This window comes from Oncorhynchus mykiss, chromosome 24, assembly GCF_013265735.2.
Source record: "Oncorhynchus mykiss isolate Arlee chromosome 24, USDA_OmykA_1.1, whole genome shotgun sequence".
Taxonomy (NCBI): domain Eukaryota; kingdom Metazoa; phylum Chordata; class Actinopteri; order Salmoniformes; family Salmonidae; genus Oncorhynchus; species Oncorhynchus mykiss.
Window position 1 is genome coordinate 32,110,309 of NC_048588.1, and position 20,171 is coordinate 32,130,479.

Sequence of the window (20,171 nt, forward strand, 5' to 3'; positions counted from 1 at the left end):
CCACCTGGACTACTGATGAAACTGTGGGATCATCTGAGACCAGCCACCTGGACAACTGATGAAACTGTGGGATCATCTGAGACCAGCCACCTGAACAACTGATGAAACTGTGGGATCATCTGAGACCAGCCACCTGGACAACTGATGAAACTGTGGGATCATCTGAGACCAGCCACCTGGACAACTGATGAAACTGTGGGATCATCTGAGACCAGCCACCTGGACAACTGATGAAACTGTGGGATCATCTGAGACCAGCCACCTGGACAACTGATGAAACTGTGGGATCATCTGAGACCAGCCACCTGGACAACTGATGAAACTGTGGGATCATCTGAGACCAGCCACCTGGACAACTGATGAAACTGTGGGATCATCTGAGACCAGCCACCTGGACAACTGATGAAACTGTGGGATCATCTGAGACCAGCCACCTGGACAACTGATGAAACTGTGGGATCATCTGAGACCAGCCACCTGGACAACTGATGAAACTGTGGGATCATCTGAGACCAGCCACCCGGACTACTGATGAAACTGTGGGATCATCTGAGACCAGCCACCCGGACTACTGATGAAACTGTGGGTTCATCTAAGACCAGCCACCTGGACTACTGATGAAACTGTGGGATCATCTGAGACCAGCCACCCGGACTACTGATGAAACTGTGGGATCATCTGAGACCAGCCACCTGGACAACTGATGAAACTGTGGGATCATCTGAGACCAGCCACCTGGACAACTGATGAAACTGTGGGATCATCTGAGACCAGCCACCTGGACAACTGATGAAACTGTGGGATCATCTGAGACCAGCCACCTGGACAACTGATGAAACTGTGGGATCATCTGAGACCAGCCACCTGGACAACTGATGAAACTGTGGGATCATCTAAGACCAGCCACCTGGACAACTGATGAAACTGTGGGATCGTCTGAGACCAGCCACCTGGACAACTGATGAAACTGTGGGATCGTCTGAGACCAGCCACCTGGACAACTGATGAAACTGTGGGATCGTCTGAGACCAGCCACCTGGACAACTGATGAAACTGTGGGATCGTCTGAGACCAGCCACCTGGACAACTGATGAAACTGTGGGATCGTCTGAGACCAGCCACCTGGACAACTGATGAAACTGTGGGATCATCTGAGACCAGCCACCTGGACAACTGATGAAACTGTGGGATCATCTGAGACCAGCCACCTGGACAACTGATGAAACTGTGGGATCATCTAAGACCAGCCACCTGGACAACTGATGAAACTGTGGGATCGTCTGAGACCAGCCACCTGGACAACTGATGAAACTGTGGGATCGTCTGAGACCAGCCACCTGGACAACTGATGAAACTGTGGGATCGTCTGAGACCAGCCACCTGGACAACTGATGAAACTGTGGGATCGTCTGAGACCAGCCACCTGGACAACTGATGAAACTGTGGGATCGTCTGAGACCAGCCACCTGGACAACTGATGAAACTGTGGGATCATCTGAGACCAGCCACCTGGACAGCTGATGAAACTGTGGGATCATCTGAGACCAGCCACCTGGACAGCTGATGAAACTGTGGGATCATCTAAGACCAGCCACCTGGACAACTGATGAAACTGTGGGATCATCTGAGACCAGCCACCTGGACAACTGATGAAACTGTGGGATCGTCTGAGACCAGCCACCTGGACAACTGATGAAACTGTGGGATCATCTGAGACCAGCCACCTGGACAACTGATGAAACTGTGGGATCATCTAAGACCAGCCACCTGGACAACTGATGAAACTGTGGGATCATCTGAGACCAGCCACCCGGACTACTGATGAAACTGTGGGATCATCTGAGACCAGCCACCTGGACAACTGATGAAACTGTGGGATCATCTGAGACCAGCCACCTGGACAACTGATGAAACTGTGGGATCATCTGAGACCAGCCACCTGGACTACTGATGAAACTGTGGGATCATCTAAGACCAGCCACCTGGACAACTGATGAAACTGTGGGATCGTCTGAGACCAGCCACCTGGACTACTGATGAAACTGTGGGATCGTCTGAGACCAGCCACCTGGACAACTGATGAAACTGTGGGATCGTCTGAGACCAGCCACCTGGACAACTGATGAAACTGTGGGATCATCTGAGACCAGCCACCTGGACTACTGATGAAACTGTGGGATCGTCTGAGACCAGCCACCTGGACAACTGATGAAACTGTGGGATCATCTAAGACCAGCCACCTGGACTACTGATGAAACTGTGGGATCGTCTGAAACCAGCCACCTGGACAACTGATGAAACTGTGGGATCATCTGAGACCAGCCACCTGGACAACTGATGAAACTGTGGGATCATCTAAGACCAGCCACCTGGACTACTGATGAAACTGTGGGATCGTCTGAGACCAGCCACCTGGACAACTGATGAAACTGTGGGATCATCTGAGACCAGCCACCCGGACTACTGATGAAACTGTGGGATCATCTGAGACCAGCCACCTGGACTACTGATGAAACTGTGGGATCATCTGAGACCAGCCACCTGGACAACTGATGAAACTGTGGGATCATCTGAGACCAGCCACCTGGACAACTGATGAAACTGTGGGATCATCTGAGACCAGCCACCTGGACAACTGATGAAACTGTGGGATCATCTGAGACCAGCCACCTGGACAACTGATGAAACTGTGGGATCATCTGAGACCAGCCACCTGGACTACTGATGAAACTGTGGGATCATCTGAGACCAGCCACCTGGACAACTGATGAAACTGTGGGATCATCTGAGACCAGCCACCTGGACAACTGATGAAACTGTGGGATCATCTGAGACCAGCCACCTGGACAGCTGATGAAACTGTGGGATCATCTGAGACCAGCCACCTGGACAACTGATGAAACTGTGGGATCATCTGAGACCAGCCACCTGGACAACTGATGAAACTGTGGGTTTGCACAACCAAAGAAGTTCTGCACAAACTGTCAGGAACCGTTTCAGGGAAGCTCAAGTATGTGCTCGTCTTCCTCACCAGGATCTTGACCTGACTGCAGTTCAGGGTTGTAACCTAACTCAGCGGGCAAATGCTAATTTTCAATGGCCACTGGTAAGCTGAGAAGTATATTCTTCACGGATGAATCTCGGTTTCAACAGTACCTTGCAGAATGTAGACAGCTTGTATGGCGTTGTGTGGGCAAGCGGTTTGATGATGTCAACGCTGTGAACAGAGTGCCCCATGGTGGCGATGGGGTTATGGTATAGTCAGACATACGCTACAGACAACAAATACAATAACATTTTAGCGATGGCAATTTGAATGCACAGACATACCTTGATGAGATCCTGAGGCCCATCGTCGTGCCATTCATCTGCTGCCATCACCTCATGTTTCAGCATTATTATGCACGGCCCCATGTCGCAAGGATCTGTACACAATTTCTGTTAGCTGAAAATGTCCCTGTTCTTCTATTATCTCCATACTCACTAGACAAGTCACACATTGAGCATGTTTGGGATGATCTGGATTGACGTATACGACAGCGTGTTCAAGTTCCCTCCAATATCCAGCAACTTCACACAGCCCTTGAAGAGGAGTGGGACAACATTCCACAGGCCACAATCAACAGTCTGATCAAGAAGATGTGTTGAGCTGCATGAGGCAAATGGTGGTCACACCAGATACTGACTGGTTTTCTGATCCGCCCCCACCTGATTTTAAAGGAATCTGTGACCAACAGATGCATATCTGCATTCCCAGTCGTGTGAAATCCATAGGATTAGGGCCTTTTCCAATTATTTAAAAGGACTGATTTCCTTATATGAACTGTAACTCAGTAAAATATTTGAAATGGTTGATATTTATGTTTTATATTTTTGTTCAATGTAGTTAAAGAAGAAAATGGACTACTTCAAAATGGAGATGGTCTCAATGGCACTGCCTGTGCTCTCAAAAGGACAGATACAATAAGGTGGTGTCTATCTAAATCTATGTAGGCTATCAGAACAAAGGAACAGTGGAGCTCATCGACTCATCAGTCCCACACAACTAAGCTCAAGTATGCCACCTTGAGGCTGTAGGCTACACAACACTAGCAATAAAAGGGCAGGAGATGTGTTGATGGGGGAAAAGAGGGGGGGCATCTTCTGATGGAACTGATGCCCCCCTTCAGAACAGATTTGAGCCTCAATGGGATAGGCCTTATCATGTAGGCCTTATCATGTAGGCCTTATCATGTAGGCCTTATCATGATAAATCCCAACGTCTTGTAATAAAGGTGTATGATACAACTTGATCTGATAATATACTGTATCATAAACTAATGCTAAATGATCAATTCTTAGTTTAAAGGCCCATTGCAGCCATGTTTATATCAATATCAAATCATTTCTGGGTAACAATTAAGTACCATATTTTAATCGTTTTCCATTAAATTTGAACAAAATAGCGTTTTTAGCAATAAAAATATTTCTCAAGCAAGAATTTTGCTAGGACTGTCTGGGAGTGGTCTGAGTGTGGAGGAGAAAACTGAAAAGTAGCTGTTATTGTCAGAGAGGTTTGGAACTCTTTTTGTTATTGGTCTATTAACCAATTTACCGCCTGGTGATGTCACCAGGCAAGCCAAAACTCCCGCCCATTGCAAACCTGAGGATTAGATGTTCTTTCGTAGAATATATTTTCAACCAGCAACAATTAGGAATAACACTGATCCCTTTTCTTCCCACTTCTACAGTTTCATCATCTGTTGTACAATATGATATAAAACACAGGAAACACTGAATTGTGTCTGCACTGGGCCTAACAACGATATGGTTATTCCTATTCTGTACATTTGAATGTCAAATAAGATAATTCATTGGGTAACAATTTTATTTAAAAATGCTGTTTAATATTCTACCAGCAACGTATACTTAAAACAATAGCTCAGGCTGTCGTGGTGGGGAGACAGTACACTTCCTCACAGTGCCATTATTTCTCGAGTGGCTTCCTCTTCAGCGAACACACACACTTCCTCCACTACAGCAACACTTTGCTTGACTGCTTTGACGCTCTCGGACAGATTGTAGGCTATATGTTCATACAAAACCTGCCATTAAAGATAGTATGTTTGGTGAGTCTGACTTGTTTTTTAACCTTTGCATGTTTTTGTTGTCAAAATGTTGTAATTATGTACTACTACTGTATAATAGATATGTGGGCTGTAACACATAATCCTACGGAAGCACTTGGGTGACGCACCATAAGGCGAGGTGGCCAACTGCCGGTATAATGTTGGTAGGCGCTATTCTATATCAAAACTCTGTAGGCCTACGATATGGCATGCGATGTTAAAATCCACAATTGCAATATTTATATGTGACAGTTATTTTGTGCTTCACTTAGCCCATTTAAAGTTATAACTGTCTCTGCTGACTATAGTGTCTCTTTTTCTTTTAAATGATGATAATGGTGAAAAACCTTTACTGTAATTTATGTTGAACTCTTTTTCTAATTTCAGGGTTAGTATTGGGCCCTTTTCTTAATAATCTAGGTGAATGAAATTAGAAATGTACACGATCAGAATGCTTATGGCCTTGTTGATGGCCTAAAATGAGTGAAAATCACCTATCATAGATATTCTGTGGATAGGCCAAAGGTATGCATCAGTGGTGGTAGGCATACAAAGGTTTATTGGATTTGATGAACTATCCCCAGTCAGTGTACAGAGAAGTACATTTCAGTGCTCCCAGGCTCGGGTCCCTGTAGACTGGGTTTAGCTATATTCACATTTTCTCCAACATTCTAAGAGAGCTGTGGGAAGAGTCCAGCTCTCCTCTCTCACAATTAATTACAATTACTGCATGTATTTCAAACTCCAGTCTCCACCCATATTTTGAAGTTTCAGTGTTCACACTTGAATTCATGGGGAACACAGGCCTTATGTACTGTAACTATAAATGAAGTAGGCCCACAGATTAACATAATGTTCAAGTTGAAATGAAAGCCAGTAGATTAACAAAGACTGATATAAATAGATAGTGTCAAACTGTACTGTGTAAATGAGGGTGTGAGAGTGATGTTCGTACCTGATAAAGTGTGAGAGCAATTTAAACCACAAACATCACTTTCAACAGTTTACATTTGTTGGGCCCTAGCCAGTGTCTCTCTTTTGGTGAACATTGTAGCCTAAAGTGCATTTCTCCCTGTGTTTCTCATGTCCAGGTGTCTGAGACAGTGAAGGCATCAGAATGCAGAGCATCAAGTGTGTGGTGGTAGGAGACGGTGCAGTGGGGAAGACCTGCCTCCTCATCTCCTACACCACCAACGCCTTCCCCAAGGAGTACATCCCCACTGTGTTTGACAACTACAGCGCCCAAGTGACTGTGGACAGCAGGACTATTAGCCTCAACCTGTGGGACACAGCAGGCCAGGAGGAGTACGACCGCCTGCGCACACTCTCCTACCCTCAGACCAACGTGTTTGTCATCTGCTTCTCTGTTGCCAGCCCCCCCTCCTTTGAGAACGTCAAGCACAAGTGGCACCCAGAGGTCACCCACCACTGTCCCAATACGCCCATTCTGCTGGTGGGCACCAAGAAGGACCTGCGCAATGACCCGGAGGTGTTGAAGAAGCTAAAGGATCAGAACCAGACGACCATCACCCAACAGCAGGGCATCGCCCTAGCCAGGCAGATCCAAGCCATCAAGTACCTTGAATGCTCTGCCCTCAACCAAGACGGAATCAAAGAGGTGTTCGCTGAGGGTGTGCGAGCCTTTCTCAACCCACAACCTGTCGCCACCAAGAAACCCTGTGTGCTATTGTAAAGGCAGTAGAGATACTATCACGTATGCAAATCAAACAGAACAATATTAATTAATTGAATGTGTGTAAACCATTGGAGTTGATTTTATTGTGAAATATGTTTTTGTTGTACTGCTGATAACAAACACTGCCATATCAAGACTTCCTTGAGACAAGGGGACCATTGAGGCAGAGGCATTGGCTCAAGATGGATGCCTCAAAACTGAGCCAATGTTACGTAGGCAAGAAGGGCCTGGGTCAAATGCTGTCTGTAAGAATCCTTACCTTTGTATATCCATTATTTTTCCCTCTTCCTTTATAGCAATTAACCAAAAAGACCTGAGACTTTCTGATGAGGAGATACATTCTGTCATTTATCAGTGCTTGTATTGTTGTCACATTTTGACATGTATGTTCTTTAAAAAAATAATTAAAAATATCAGGAATTTAAATATCCATACTCCCATAATTAATAGTAGTTGTTTTTTTTAATAAATATTTTGTTGTACCATAGAAGTATGTATTTTTACACCATCTGGTTTTCTGTTAGTGCTCTTCAACTCTGTTTGAATGTGTTGAATGCTGGACACAAAAGAGGAAATGCAGAGAGGTTTTTGATAAGAAATGCATAGGCTGATTTTCCTATCGAAGGTCATTAGTCAGTGTGTTTGTGTGTGTGTGTGTGTGTGCGTGCGTGCGTGCGTGTGTGTGTGATAGATGAGAGGAGAGAGACGGGAGAGGAGAGGAGAGAGAAATGGAACCTGGTTGTAACTTCCCTCTGAAAGTCCTTAGCTTATTATCTATTTTAGTTAAGTTGGGGTTGTAGATGTTTTAATATTGTGTAACTATTTTGAGAAGGCTATGACCCCACTCTTCGAGGGTGTCTCGGGGATGGGAAAGGCAAAAAAACACATTTCCAATTCAAACATAAGCACCCACCAAAGTATTATTATTATTATTATTACATCTGTACTGTTGTAAACGAGAGATGGAAATTGTGTGCAAACTGTAGTGTAGATTACTTTGACATGTCTTTATTCTTATCATCAGGAACAGCATATAAATGTGTTGATCAATGCATACATTTAAATGAATACCTCAAGAATGCCAAACCCTTTCCAATGGAGTCATGGGAGGTGATAAAAACCAGCATGCTAAACAAACATGAGGTTCCTGATTTGCCTGAGCATGATTTGGAAGTGAAATTATCCAGCTTGCTGTTACAGAGTTGTGAAACATACATTTTCATTTGTTGTACAATCACTGTCCTCTCCCATACCTCAGGCCACTGGACTCATTTGACAGTGAAATAAGGCCTCAGTGCCTTTGCTCTGCCTGCTGGATAACAGACACTTCTTTGTGTGAGAGCAGTGGAGGGACATACAGATAGATGTCTTTACTGTTTTAGTACAGTACATACTGTATGTGACTGTATACAACAACCACTCTAGTACTATCTGGATCTACCTCTCCATCTCATTCTCTCTCTCTCTCTATCTGTCTCTCTCTCTGTCTCTCTCTGTCTCTCTCTCTCTCTCTCTGTCTCTCTCTCTCTCTCTCTCTCTCTCTGTCTCTCTCTCTGTCTCACTCTCTCTCTCTCTCTCTGTCTAACTCTCTCTCTCTCTGACTCTGTCTTCTCCCTGTCTCTCTCTCTCTCTCCCTCTGTCTCTCTCTGTTTCTCTCACTCTGTCTCTCTCTCTCACTCACTCTCTCTGTCTCTCTCACTCTCTCTGTCTCTGTCTCTCTCACTCTCTGTCTCTCTCACTCTCTCTGTCTCTCTCTCTCTTTCTGTCTCTGTCTCTCTCTCTCCCTCTCTCTCTCTCTCTGTCCCTCTCTCTGTCTTTACAAACGAGGAAGAACATTTATTTGTAACTTCCTTAATTTAGGTTGTGGACCTCACTGACTGACTGACTCACTAAGAATAAGCATGTTATGGTAAATAACTAAAAAGTTCTGAAATAATTGTTTAATGAGGCTTAATGTTTACACACAAAAAAATCACTATTAGATTATTAATACCTTTAAGATGTCTCTCTATACTTGAGAATATACAAAATCATGGTTGTGTTTATCCACAGTTCTTGATGCATTTAAAAATACGTTCTACAAAGAGCTGAAGACACTCTCTTCAGATCACATCATTGGCAACAGTCAGCATTTCCCAAATTTCACAAGTGATAAGTCATAGACACGTGAGCATGACTAAAGAAGGACATACTCTTAAGTCAAGGTGATCAAGTCGAAGTTGCCCCACTGTCCCAAATCATAGAGGACCAAGTCTGTCTTTTATCATACAGTATGTTAATATCAACTCTATGAAAATATTGGTACAGTAGGATTGACTTTCAGGTTGAACAGTCCAGATAAATAAAGTGATTATTTACAGTCATGACATCCACCATCATGTAAATATATGGAAGAAGGCGCTCTCTTCCTGCTCCTCCTCCTCTGCAACAGCATCATCTCCGCTAGGTGTGTTCTGAGTGGTTGAACACCTGTCACCTGACCCTCTGTTTCCCAGTCAGAAGTCTTTACCCTCCTCTGGTGAGATGACCACCATCTCTCTGCTCTTAAAGTCCCAGAAGGCTGTTAGGTGGAAGGCCATGTTGGAGAACACCACACAATACTCAAAGAGGGCGAAAAAGGTGTAGCCTGTGGAGGTTAGGAAAGACCGGAGACTTTTATGAACTCTTTAACAAACAATGTCAAATTAAAATATACTTTTTGTATCATATAATGCTTAAAGGTTATGAACAGTCAAAATAATGTTTTTCATGAAAATTGCTGATATCTGAAGGAAACTAGATGAAAGTATGAAAAATGACTGTTGCTTCTTCATTGATAACGTTTGATCACAAAGTTACTGGTCCGCTCCCCCATGTAAAACACTGGGATTCATTATTCAGGGGACAAGGTGACATCACCTAAACTTTCATTATTTAAATAAGTACCGCCTTGTAACCAACATCGGAGAAGCCATGTTTGTGTTTGCAGAGAGGCGTTGTTTATATAGCTAGATAGCTACTCTACTGATGCCAACATTGTACTGTAGGGTGTGAGCAAACATAATTAAAAGTTGACCCTATTCATCTATGGCAACGATACGTATATGTTTCCCCTTTCATCTGTGTCAGCAGTTACTGGCTAGCTAGGTGTTCAGCCAGCATGGAACAAAAGGTGGGAGTGGGTCGGTCAAAACACAGACACAGTTGTCAGGTCAACACATGGGTCAGTGCTGCTGTGTTACTGGCTAGCTAGGTGTTCAGCCAGCATGGAACAAAAGGTGGGAGTGGGTCGGTCAAAACACAGACACAGTTGTCAGGTCAACACATGGGTCAGTGCTGCTGTGTTACTGGCTAGCTAGGTGTTCAGCCAGCATGGAACAAAAGGTGGGAATGGGTCGTTCTAAACACAGACACAGTTGTCAGGTCAACACATGGGTCAGTGCTGCTGTGTTACTGGCTAGCTAGGTGTTCAGCCAGCATGGAACAAAAGGTGGGAGTGGGTCGGTCAAAACACAGACACAGTTGTCAGGTCAACACATGGGTCAGTGCTGCTGTGTTACTGGCTAGCTAGGTGTTCAGCCAGCATGGAACAAAAGGTGGGAGTGGGTCGGTCAAAACACAGACACAGTTGTCAGGTCAACACATGGGTCAGTGCTGCTGTGTTACTGGCTAGCTAGGTGTTCAGCCAGCATGGAACAAAAGGTGGGAGTGGGTCGTTCTAAACACAGACACAGTTGTCAGGTCAACACATGGGTCAGTGCTGCTGTGTTACTGGCTAGCTAGGTGTTCAGCCAGCATGGAACAAAAGGTGGGAGTGGGTCGGTCAAAACACAGACACAGTTGTCAGGTCAACACATGGGTCAGTGCTGCTGTGATCTGCATCCCAAGAGCCCCGCCAAATGGTGTATATATACATATACACACATATATATATATTTATATATATACATTTATACCACCGGTCAAAAGTTTTAGAACAGCTACTCATTCAAGGGTTTTTCTTTATTTTTACAATTTTCTACATTGTAGAATAATAGTGAAGACATCAACACTATGAAATAACAAATATGGAATCATGTAGTAAGCAAAAAAGTGTTAAACAAATCCAAACAAATTAGATATTTGAGATTCTTCAAATAGCCACCCTTTGCCTTGATGACAGCTTTGCACACCCTTTAAATTATTTAACTTGGGTCAAACGTTTCGGGTAGCCTTCTACAAGCTTCCCAAAATAAATTGGGTGAATTTTGGCCCCTTCCTCCTGACAGAGCTGGTGTAACTGAGTCAGGTTTGTAGGCCTCCTTGCTCGCACATGCTTTTACAGTTCTGCCCACAAATGTCCTATGGGATTGAGGTCAGGGCTTTGTGATGGCCACTCCAATACCTTGACTTGTTGTCCTTAAGCCATTTTGCCACAACTTTGGAAGTATGCTTGGGGTCATTGTCCATTTAGAGGACCCATTTGTGACCAAGCTTTAACTTCCTAACTGATGTCTTGAGATGTTGCTTCAATATATCCACATCATTTTCATCCCTCATGACGCCATCTATTTTGCGAAGTGCACCAGTCCCTCCTGCAGTAAAGCACCCCCACAACATGATGCTGCCACCCCTGTGCTTCACGGTTGGGATGGTGTTCTTCGGCTTGCAAGCCTCCCCCTTTTTCCTCCATCAGACCAGAGGACATTTCTCCAAAAAAGTACTGTCCCCATGAGCAGTTAAAACCGTAGTCTGGCTTTTTTATGGAGGTTTGGAGCAGTGGCTTCTTCCTTGCTGAGCGGCCTTTCAGGTTATGTCAATATAGGACTCGTTTAACTGTGGATATAGATACTTTTGTACCTGTTTCCTCTAGCATCAAGGTCCTTTGCTGTTGTTCTGGGATTGATTTGCACTTTTCTCACCAAAGCATGTTCACCTCTAGGAGACTGAACACGTCTCCTTCCTGAGCGGTATGACGGCTGCATGGTCCCATGGTGTTTATACTTGCGTACTACTGATTGTACAGATGAATGTGGTACCTTCAGGCATTTGGAAAATGCTCCCAAGGATGAACCAGACTTGTGGAGGTCTACATTTTTTTCTGAGGTCTTGGCTGATTTCTTTTGATTTTCTCATGTTGTCAAGCAAAGAGGCCATGAGTTTGAAGTTTGGCCTTGAAACACATCCACAGGTACACCTCCAATTGACTCAACTGATGTCAATTAGCCTATCATAAGCTTCTAAAGCCATGACATCATTTTCTGGAATTTTCCAAGCTGTTTAAAGGCACAGTCAACTTAGTGTATGTAAACTTTTGACCGACTGAAAGTGTGATACAGTGAATTATAAGTGAAATAATCTGTCTGTAAACAACTGTTGGAAAAATTACTTGTGTCATGCACAAAGTAGATGTCCTAACCAACTTGCAAAACTGTAGAATGTTAACAAGAAATTTGTTGAGTGGCTGAAAAATGAGTTTTAAGTGTATGTAAACTTCCGACTTCCAACTGTAACAAGGATATCATTGATGCAACTTCAATGATGTTTGAGTTACTTTGTGCATCACCAAATTTCCTTTAGATGATTTTACTGCAACACTGGTCACTGCATCAAAGTTGCTTAACATCGGCGTTTCAAAGAGCTGTCAGTCAATGCGAGCTCATGAATATAATCTCCCCGCCCACTCAGCCTGTCTTTTCAAACTTCATGGTAGTTAGCCATGAGAGAAAAAGTACTTTTCAGAATGACTGCTCATGCCCTTTAACATTCTGATGCTACAATATACTTACTCCCTTGTTCACAGTACATGTTGTGTTTCCAGTAAAAGTAAGCAGCCAAGCAGCAGAAAGCGATGTTGAGGATCAAGCAGCGGATTTTCCAGTGGAAAGATTTCACGTCCTGTTTATGAAAAAAGAAAGAGCGATTTGATAGAGAAAGATTGCAATACTAAAAAATGACATTGTGTACTTAACTACTGTGTATTTGTACTATGCGAATGCAATGGCCTACTTTATAAATTGAACAATTAAAAACATTTAATTTATCTAGGTTGAGGAACACAATGAGCAGGCTTAATCAAGCCCCATCTGAGAAACTCTTGAGATGAGACATCAGTAACACATTGCAGCTGGTGTAAAAACTGTTTCAGCCACATCCTTCCACATATACTATTTATACTGCAGATCACTGGCAGCATGTGTCTCAAGCAAAAGCATGTTCTCTATTTACTGGTCCCACCCTTAAATGCCCACAATAGATTATCATGACACACGATTACAAGCCCCATATCAAATCAATATCCAAACGGCAATTGCCCATAAAAATGGTATGACAGAGTGGCAGCCTAATACTACTGCATGTCAGTGGCGGTCGGTGCCGTTCATGATCAGGGAAGATGTATTTCTATTACAGCTTATTGGACGATTGTCATTCAAATTCCATTCACCCAGCTCAATGTAACATCGACAGGTTTCGGCTACTACATGTCGGTGCACAGGTCTAGAGAAATTAGAGTAATCAAGGTGACAGACAGTGACACATTCAATTCCTCATTGGTCATTTTATCCCGTTTCGTTACGTTTGTTTCCAACAGAATCGGTGGAATGAATACACCCCTGAGCACATGCAAATACAGTTCAATTTCATAGCAGCCACATACAAACAGCATGATCACTTTGCTCATTCTATACATATATATACATAGTTACTTCTTGCAACTATCTACGCGCTCTCCTCCTCTCACCTTTTCCTTTCGTTTGGGTACTTCAGTGCATAACACATCAGCTGTCTGTGACCAGGCGAAAAAGCCAAACCTTCATATCATGCCCGCTAATTATTTTTTTTATTTTACCTTTATTTAACTAGGCAAGTCAGTTAAGAACAAATTCTTATTTTCAATGACGGCCTAGGAACAGTGGGTTAACTGCCTGTTCATGGGGCAGAACGACAGGTTTGTCGACAACCTTGTCAGATTGGGGGTTTGAACTTGCAACCTTCCGTCCAACACTTTAACCACTAGGCTACCCTGCCGCCCCTAATGTTACACACAGCCTAGATAGTTGTCAAGTCTTAGTCATCATAGATACTAGAACTTAATCGTTAGTAAACCTGCTAGAATCATGCAGTACAATGTAAAGTCCGACAGCAGTTTAGCAGTTACACAGTCGGTGGCAATAAATTAATACAAATCAAAAGCTTGCCTTGACTTGGAAGAGTTCCAGTGTTGGATAGCCATAGCCAGCTAGCTAACATAGCATTCATTTCTGTTTTTGAGTAGGCTAAGCTAACTGCATTACTAGATAAGTGAAAGAAAAACAAAATACATCCAAATCTCTCTCTCTGTCTCTCTCTTCTCCTTAATTTTGGAAGAAATTAATTTGTTCAAAATTGTTCAACTATTGTCTTTCTCTCTCTTTGAGTCGACTACTCATCACATTTTATGCACTGCAGTGCTAGCTAGCTGTAGCTTTTAGTACTAGATTCATTCGCTGGTCTTTTGATTGGGTGGACAACATGTCAGTTCATCCTGCAAGAGCTCTGATAGGTAGGAGGACGTCCTCCGGAAGTAGTCATAATTACTGTGTAAGTCTATGGAAGGGGGAGAGAATCATGAGCCTCCTAGGTTTTGTATTGAAGTCTATGTACTCAGAGGAGGACAGAAGCTAGCTGTCCTCCGGCTACACCATGGTGCTACACTACAGAGTGCTGCTGAGTCCACTGTAGACCATTGCAAAGCAGTGTGTTTAAATCAATCATTTGGTGACGTGAATATATTTAGTATAGATATCTTAAATGGATAACATGTGGATCCTCAAAAAATATATAATTAGAATCAAAAACAAATATTTTGCCGTTATCTAAACAAGTTTTTGTATGTTGAAGCTTAATATCAAAGCAAAGAGGTTTTGTGTTTGGAATTGAATTATCTACAGTATGTATTTTGTTTGAGAATTTAGATGTGAACTAGCAAGTTTTGACAGACTTGTTTTGTCTGGACAAAAAAAGAACTACTAACATGTTCCGGTGGAGAAAAAAAGTGATACACGAGTTCCAATATTTGGAAAATCGTTGCGATTGGAGGATAACTGTGAGGGTTATCAACCAGGATAAGCTCCTCTGTTCTGTTTAAGATGGCAGAAAGTCAGTCTCTTTGGCATTGACAAGGAGTGGAATGTAAGATAAAGATACTGGTACTCAGGCTAGGCAAGTACTGTATATGCCATATGCAATGAATACATTATGTGCCAATGTAAGTGTCCAAGCCAAGTTAGAGCACGGTTAATGTGTTTGTGCTTGCTACAATCTCTGCGTGTGTGCATGTGTGGTGCACATGACAGCCTACACTCCCAATGAGTTGTGTGGAGGGGTGTGTTGGTCACAGCCCCAGACTGGGTCAGGAAACAGCTGTTCCTCCAAAACAGAGGCCCAGGCACTGACAGTGTAAACACAGCCAGAGGCTTCTTCCAAGTCTGACTGATCAAACCCTCAGTAACAGCCTATACCACCGATCTGGTTGGGATCAACATGCTGCTATTTCTCCTAGAGTCCTAACACAGAATAACAGCGCTTCAAGTCCTTCAACCATATAGTGACAACTTAAAATGAGAGACTAAATAAATAAGATATAGCTATAACGATTGACATGGGTAAATACAATAGACTGGAGCACTACAGGCTCAGTCACCAGGCATCAGTGTGAGTGAAAAGAAAGGACACAGGGAGATTCTGTCTTCTCTTATACTCCTCTGTCCTCCTCTCCTCCGTGACCCGGAAACCGATAAGTGGTCGAGTGTGTCAACTCAATAATAGGTGAACAGAGAACTTTGCTTCTCTCCTCAATTGCCTCCTACAGTCGAAGATACTCATGTGTAGTGCAAAGTGTTTTCAAATCTCCCGCACCCCTTTTGAATCAGCTGTTGTATTCTCAAAGGAGACAAATGTTTTATACACAAATGACCCTTTTATCTATAAAATGTCTCACGCAACTAGCTAAAATAAGTTGTTCTACTTTAGGCATTTATTTTAGGATTCCACCCTTGTAAACGTGCTAGTGGAGAAGAAGAGTTTAATTTCATACAAGTGCATTTGTTTCCATGTTTCCTTTCCTTCACTACTCTCCTCGATTACCTTTGACAGTTTTTGAAAGGTGGCAAGGAGAGGACGGAGAAGAGGATGCGAAGAGTCAAGCTAAACCATTTGAGAATCTCGACACAGCTTTGAACTGCACTTAACAATGCTGTTTCATCAGGCTGCAGTAGTTGGCTTCTACTCTAGAGGGCTCTAGTGTCAACATTGTCGACATTGCAGACAAAGTCACCAAAAGCCCCTCTACTAACAGGAACTATACTATACTGCCTGCTTCACCAGGAAACTGCATCATACCACCAAAATAGTTAGTTCACTTCTTCATTCAGTTGATTGAACAACTAACTTCCCTTTACATTTCTGTCTTTCAGGCAATTTCAACATTTGCTGATCAAGTATAGGGCTGAAGGGAAGAAACGATGCCTTACCTCAGGAATCAGTGAGTACTTCTTTATAACCAGCCACAGCCGACAGGTTAACACCATGTGGATAACAGAACTGGCAATGAACAGGACAAAACCTTCTTTATGGACAACTATGGGACAAAGAAGGATATGAAAGTACAACTGTATTAGTCATAACACTCACTGATATAGGTTATATGGTTTATAACTAGGGTCCATAGTTTTCCTGGTCGGGTCATGTATCTGGAAAAACTCAGGGCCTTATTTATAACTGCAAGAAATGGGCAAACGAAATTCTGTCATTTGTTCAAAAACATAATTTTATATCATGCAGCATATACAGTGGGGAGAACAAGTATTTGATACACTGCCGATTTTGTTACAAAGCATGTAGAGGTCTGTCATTTTTATCATAGGTACACTTCAACTGTGAGAGAAAATCCAGAAAATCACATTGTATGATTTTTAAGTAATTCATTTGCATTTTATTGCATGACATAAGTATTTGACACATCAGAAAAGCAGAACTTAATATTTGGTACAGAAACCTTTGTTTGCAATTACAGAGATCATACGTTTCCTGTAGTTCTTGACCAGGTTTGCACACACTGCAGCAGGGATTTTGGCCCACTCCTCCATACAGACCTTCTCCAGACCCTTCAGGTTTCGGGGCTGTTGCTGGGCAGTACGGACTTTCAGCTCCCTACAAAGATTTTCTATTGGGTTCAGGTCTGGAGACTGGCTAGGCCACTCCAGGACCTTGAGATGTTTCTTACGGAGCCACTCCTTAGTTGCCCTGGCTGTGTGTTTCGGGTCGTTGTCATGCTAGAAGACCCAGCCTCGACCCATCTTCAATACTCTTACTGAGGGAAGGAGGTTGTTGGCCAAGATCTCGCGATACATGGCCCCATCCATCCTCCCCTCAATACGGTGCAGTCGTCCTGTCCCCTTTGCAGAAAAGCATCCCCAAAGAATGATGTTTCCACCTCCATGCTTCACGGTTGGGATGGTGTTCTTAGGGTTGTACTCATCCTTCTTCTTCCTCCAAACACGGCGAGTGGAGTTTAGAACAAAAAGCTCTATTTTTGTCTCATCAGACCACATGACCTTCTCCCATTCCTTCTCTGGATCATCCAGATGGTCATTGGCAAACTTCAGACGGGCCTGGACATGCGCTGGCTTGAGCAGGGGGACCTTGCGTGCGCTGCAGGATTTTAATCCATGACGGCGTAGTGTTACTAATGGTTTGCTTTGAGATTGTGGTCCCAGCTCTCTTCAGGTCATTGACCAGGTCCTGCCGTGTAGTTCTGGGCTGATCCCTCACCTTCCCCATGATCATTGATGCCCCACGAGGTGAGATCTTGCATGGAGCCCCAGACCGAGGATGATTGACCGTCATCTTGAACTTCTTCCATTTTCTAATAATTGTGCCAACAGTTGTTGCCTTCTCACCAAGCTGCTTGCCTATTGTCATGTGGCCCATCCCAGCCTTGTGCAGGTCTACACTTTATCCCTGATGTCCTTACACAGCTCCCTGGTCTTGGCCTTTGTGGAGAGGTTGGAGTCTGTTTGATTGAGTGTGTGTACAGGTGTCTTTTATACAGGTAACGAGTTCAAACAGGTGCAGTTTAATACAGGTAATGAGTGGAGAACAGGAGGGCTTCTTAAACAGGTCTGTGAGAGCCAGAATTCTTACTGGTTGGTAGGTGATCAAATACTTATGTCATGCAATAAAATGCAAATTAATTACTTAAAAATCATACAATGTGATTTTCTGGATTTTTGTTTTAGATTCCGTCTCTCACAGTTGAAGTGTACCTATGATAAAAATGACAGACCTCTACATGCTTTGTAAGTAGGAACACCTGCAAAATCAGCAGTGTATCAAATACTTGTTCTTCCCACTGTATGTAAATGTAAATGAGCAGCCTATTATGCTGTAGGGCAGGCCTTATGCCGATTTATTTCCAGCTGACTAATTGTCAAAGGTCACTCACGGTATGTCTCATTGGATGACACGTAGGTGAGCAGCAAGAGGCCAAAGTTCTCAGTGATGGCACACATGAAGTTGAGGCAGCTGAGCAGCCACTCCAGGAACCTTGTGGAGAAGCGGCCCTTATAGAAGTTAAAATAGGCCACGGCCACCAGGAACCTGGGAGCAGAGTGCAGGCCAATGCAGAAGCGCCAGATATGGCACTCTGGGCTCAGGCTTATGGAGGCACTAATGGAGGGCAGATAATTGGTAACCTAAACACCCCCCCCACCCCAAAAAAAAGACAGTCAGCCCATTTATTTGCATGCATGCTACATTCTTAATAACGGACAGGATTGATTACCTTGCAATGTGTGTCAGTGGAGTCCTGGAAATGGAACACGGAGGAGATGGAGATGCAGGTAATTAAGCCAAGCAGTGGCAGGCTGACGGTGCCCACAACACAGGACGTGAATGATAGTCTGATCAGAGGCTTGTCATGACCCAGGACATGTGGACCCTGCAGCATCCTAGACTGGGACATCAGGGCCATATTTATCACAAAATAAGCATTTTAACTGAGAATGTCCAGATATGAACAAAATAATGTATAATAATGATATAGGCTAATTCTGGATTTCATACCTACGTTTGAGAGTTTGACATGCCTCCTGCAAAATCATGCTGCTGTTTTCAGTGACATTAAGGCAGGACTATATATAAGTTTGATCAGAAACATGCATAAAAATGATCTGAATATGATCCCATACCTCCTATTTGTAGGCTACAGCTAGGTCAATTGTTTACAGATATAGCTCTTGCATAGTCAGAGAAGGAAATGGCTTTTGTTGGCTTGAATTGAACTGTCACCACAAACGCTGGTGCATCGTCGCATATAGGCTACTGACTATGTTCAGATTTATCTTGATCAGGTATTTCACAAATTTGTAATGTGGTCTCTAATTCATTAGCATCTGTTCATGTTCCCTTCAGCCCAGCACAACATGAACACTGAGCATCATCAACGCGATGCAGAATAAGCTTTTAACCTGAATCCTCTCCCAGCTGCCATTTTATAAATATCTTCAATAATGTTTGAAAATAAATGTACCAATGCAATGCGAAAAAAGTATTGAAGAGATCGTTCTAAAATGTATTGCGATAACCGGAAGAGATAGCAAGGTACTGCCTCAGTAGTGACCGGATGGGAGTAGCCTATAAAAAAACGTCGTCACATCAAGAACCAGTCATGTTACACGATGTGTCTATACTGAAAAATCATTGGTGGCTGAAGTGTCACGAGGAAGTGTAAGAAATAGAATTCATTGATAAGCCAACTTTATATCACGGGAGCTGTCCGTGGTGCTGTTCTTGCGCATCACCAAATACTGTAGCCTTATCTTTGACAGTCTGGCATTGCAAGTTGCCTCAGGAAATAACCATATACATACTTTGAGAAAATGGGGGTATTTGGAAAAGACTCAAGTCAATGTTTTTGTTGTTGAGGATGATGATTTTTGGTCAATGGATAAGTCCCACGCGTCTTATTCAAATATATAATGTGTAAATTCCAATAGTGCTCAGTACGTCATGATGAGCCTCCACCTAGCCTCTAACCCCAGTCATCTCACGCTAACAATCATCTTTGTCAAGGCACAAGAGCAGTCTACGGCTATCCATCCGGGAACGTAAACGTAATTGAAATGATCATCTGGTATATTTTTGGATATAGATATAAGTGTAACCTGTAACAGCAAAATGAAAGTACGTGGATTTCGAGCTTCGCTGAGTTTTATTTTCTGCTTGAATATTATTCCAGGTAGGCTATAGATTCTCTCTTTTGCTGAACTATGTACAGTTGAAAATGGTAAATTCCCAATGTACATATTTAGAAATGTATACGCTATGTTTAGTGTCTATATCAACACACACTTACAGTCCAGTCGCAA

At 43.2% G+C, this 20,171-nt stretch overlaps 2 protein-coding genes across 5 annotated transcripts; one reads left to right on the forward strand and one right to left on the reverse strand.

Moving 5' to 3' along the window:
* The first annotated feature begins 4,687 nt into the window (after window positions 1-4,687).
* On the forward strand, window positions 4,688-7,247 carry LOC110503168 (rho-related GTP-binding protein RhoG). The gene is made up of 2 exons (XM_021581521.2): window positions 4,688-5,108; window positions 6,200-7,247. The coding sequence occupies exon 2, from the start codon at window positions 6,226-6,228 to the stop codon at window positions 6,799-6,801; it is 576 nt and encodes a 191-aa protein (XP_021437196.1). The 5' UTR covers window positions 4,688-5,108; window positions 6,200-6,225; the 3' UTR covers window positions 6,802-7,247.
* Window positions 7,248-8,520: 1,273 nt separating this feature from the next.
* On the reverse strand, window positions 8,521-19,440 carry LOC110503169 (post-GPI attachment to proteins factor 2). Of its 4 annotated transcripts, none has more exons than XM_036961886.1 (7): window positions 18,993-19,440; window positions 18,868-18,893; window positions 18,587-18,752; window positions 18,248-18,497; window positions 16,275-16,381; window positions 12,552-12,660; window positions 8,521-9,430 (listed from the first exon to the last, which is right to left on the reverse strand). In XM_036961886.1, the coding sequence occupies exons 3-7, from the start codon at window positions 18,749-18,751 to the stop codon at window positions 9,300-9,302; spliced, it is 762 nt and encodes a 253-aa protein (XP_036817781.1). In that variant the 5' UTR covers window position 18,752; window positions 18,868-18,893; window positions 18,993-19,440; the 3' UTR covers window positions 8,521-9,299. The 4 variants fall into 4 exon arrangements, with proteins under 4 accessions (XP_036817781.1, XP_036817779.1, XP_021437198.1 ...); XM_036961884.1 differs by having other exon boundaries at window positions 18,587-18,757; XM_021581523.2 differs by lacking the exon at window positions 18,868-18,893.
* Window positions 19,441-20,171: the final 731 nt, after the last annotated feature.

What these genes read in the sequence shown, in the direction of transcription:
- LOC110503168 (XM_021581521.2), top strand. Translation starts at nt 6,226, where the DNA reads ATGCAGAGCATCAAGTGTGTGGTGGTAGGAGACGGTGCAGTGGGGAAG.
- LOC110503169 (XM_021581523.2), bottom strand. Translation starts at nt 18,751, where the DNA reads ATGCTGCAGGGTCCACATGTCCTGGGTCATGACAAGCCTCTGATCAGA. An exon ending in GTCATCCAATGAGACATACC is followed by an intron (nt 16,382 to 18,247) that starts GTGAGTGACCTT and finishes TTTGTCCCATAG; the next exon opens with TTGTCCATAAAGAAGGTTTT. An exon ending in CATGTACTGTGAACAAGGGA is followed by an intron (nt 9,431 to 12,551) that starts GTAAGTATATTG and finishes TAACCTCCACAG; the next exon opens with GCTACACCTTTTTCGCCCTC.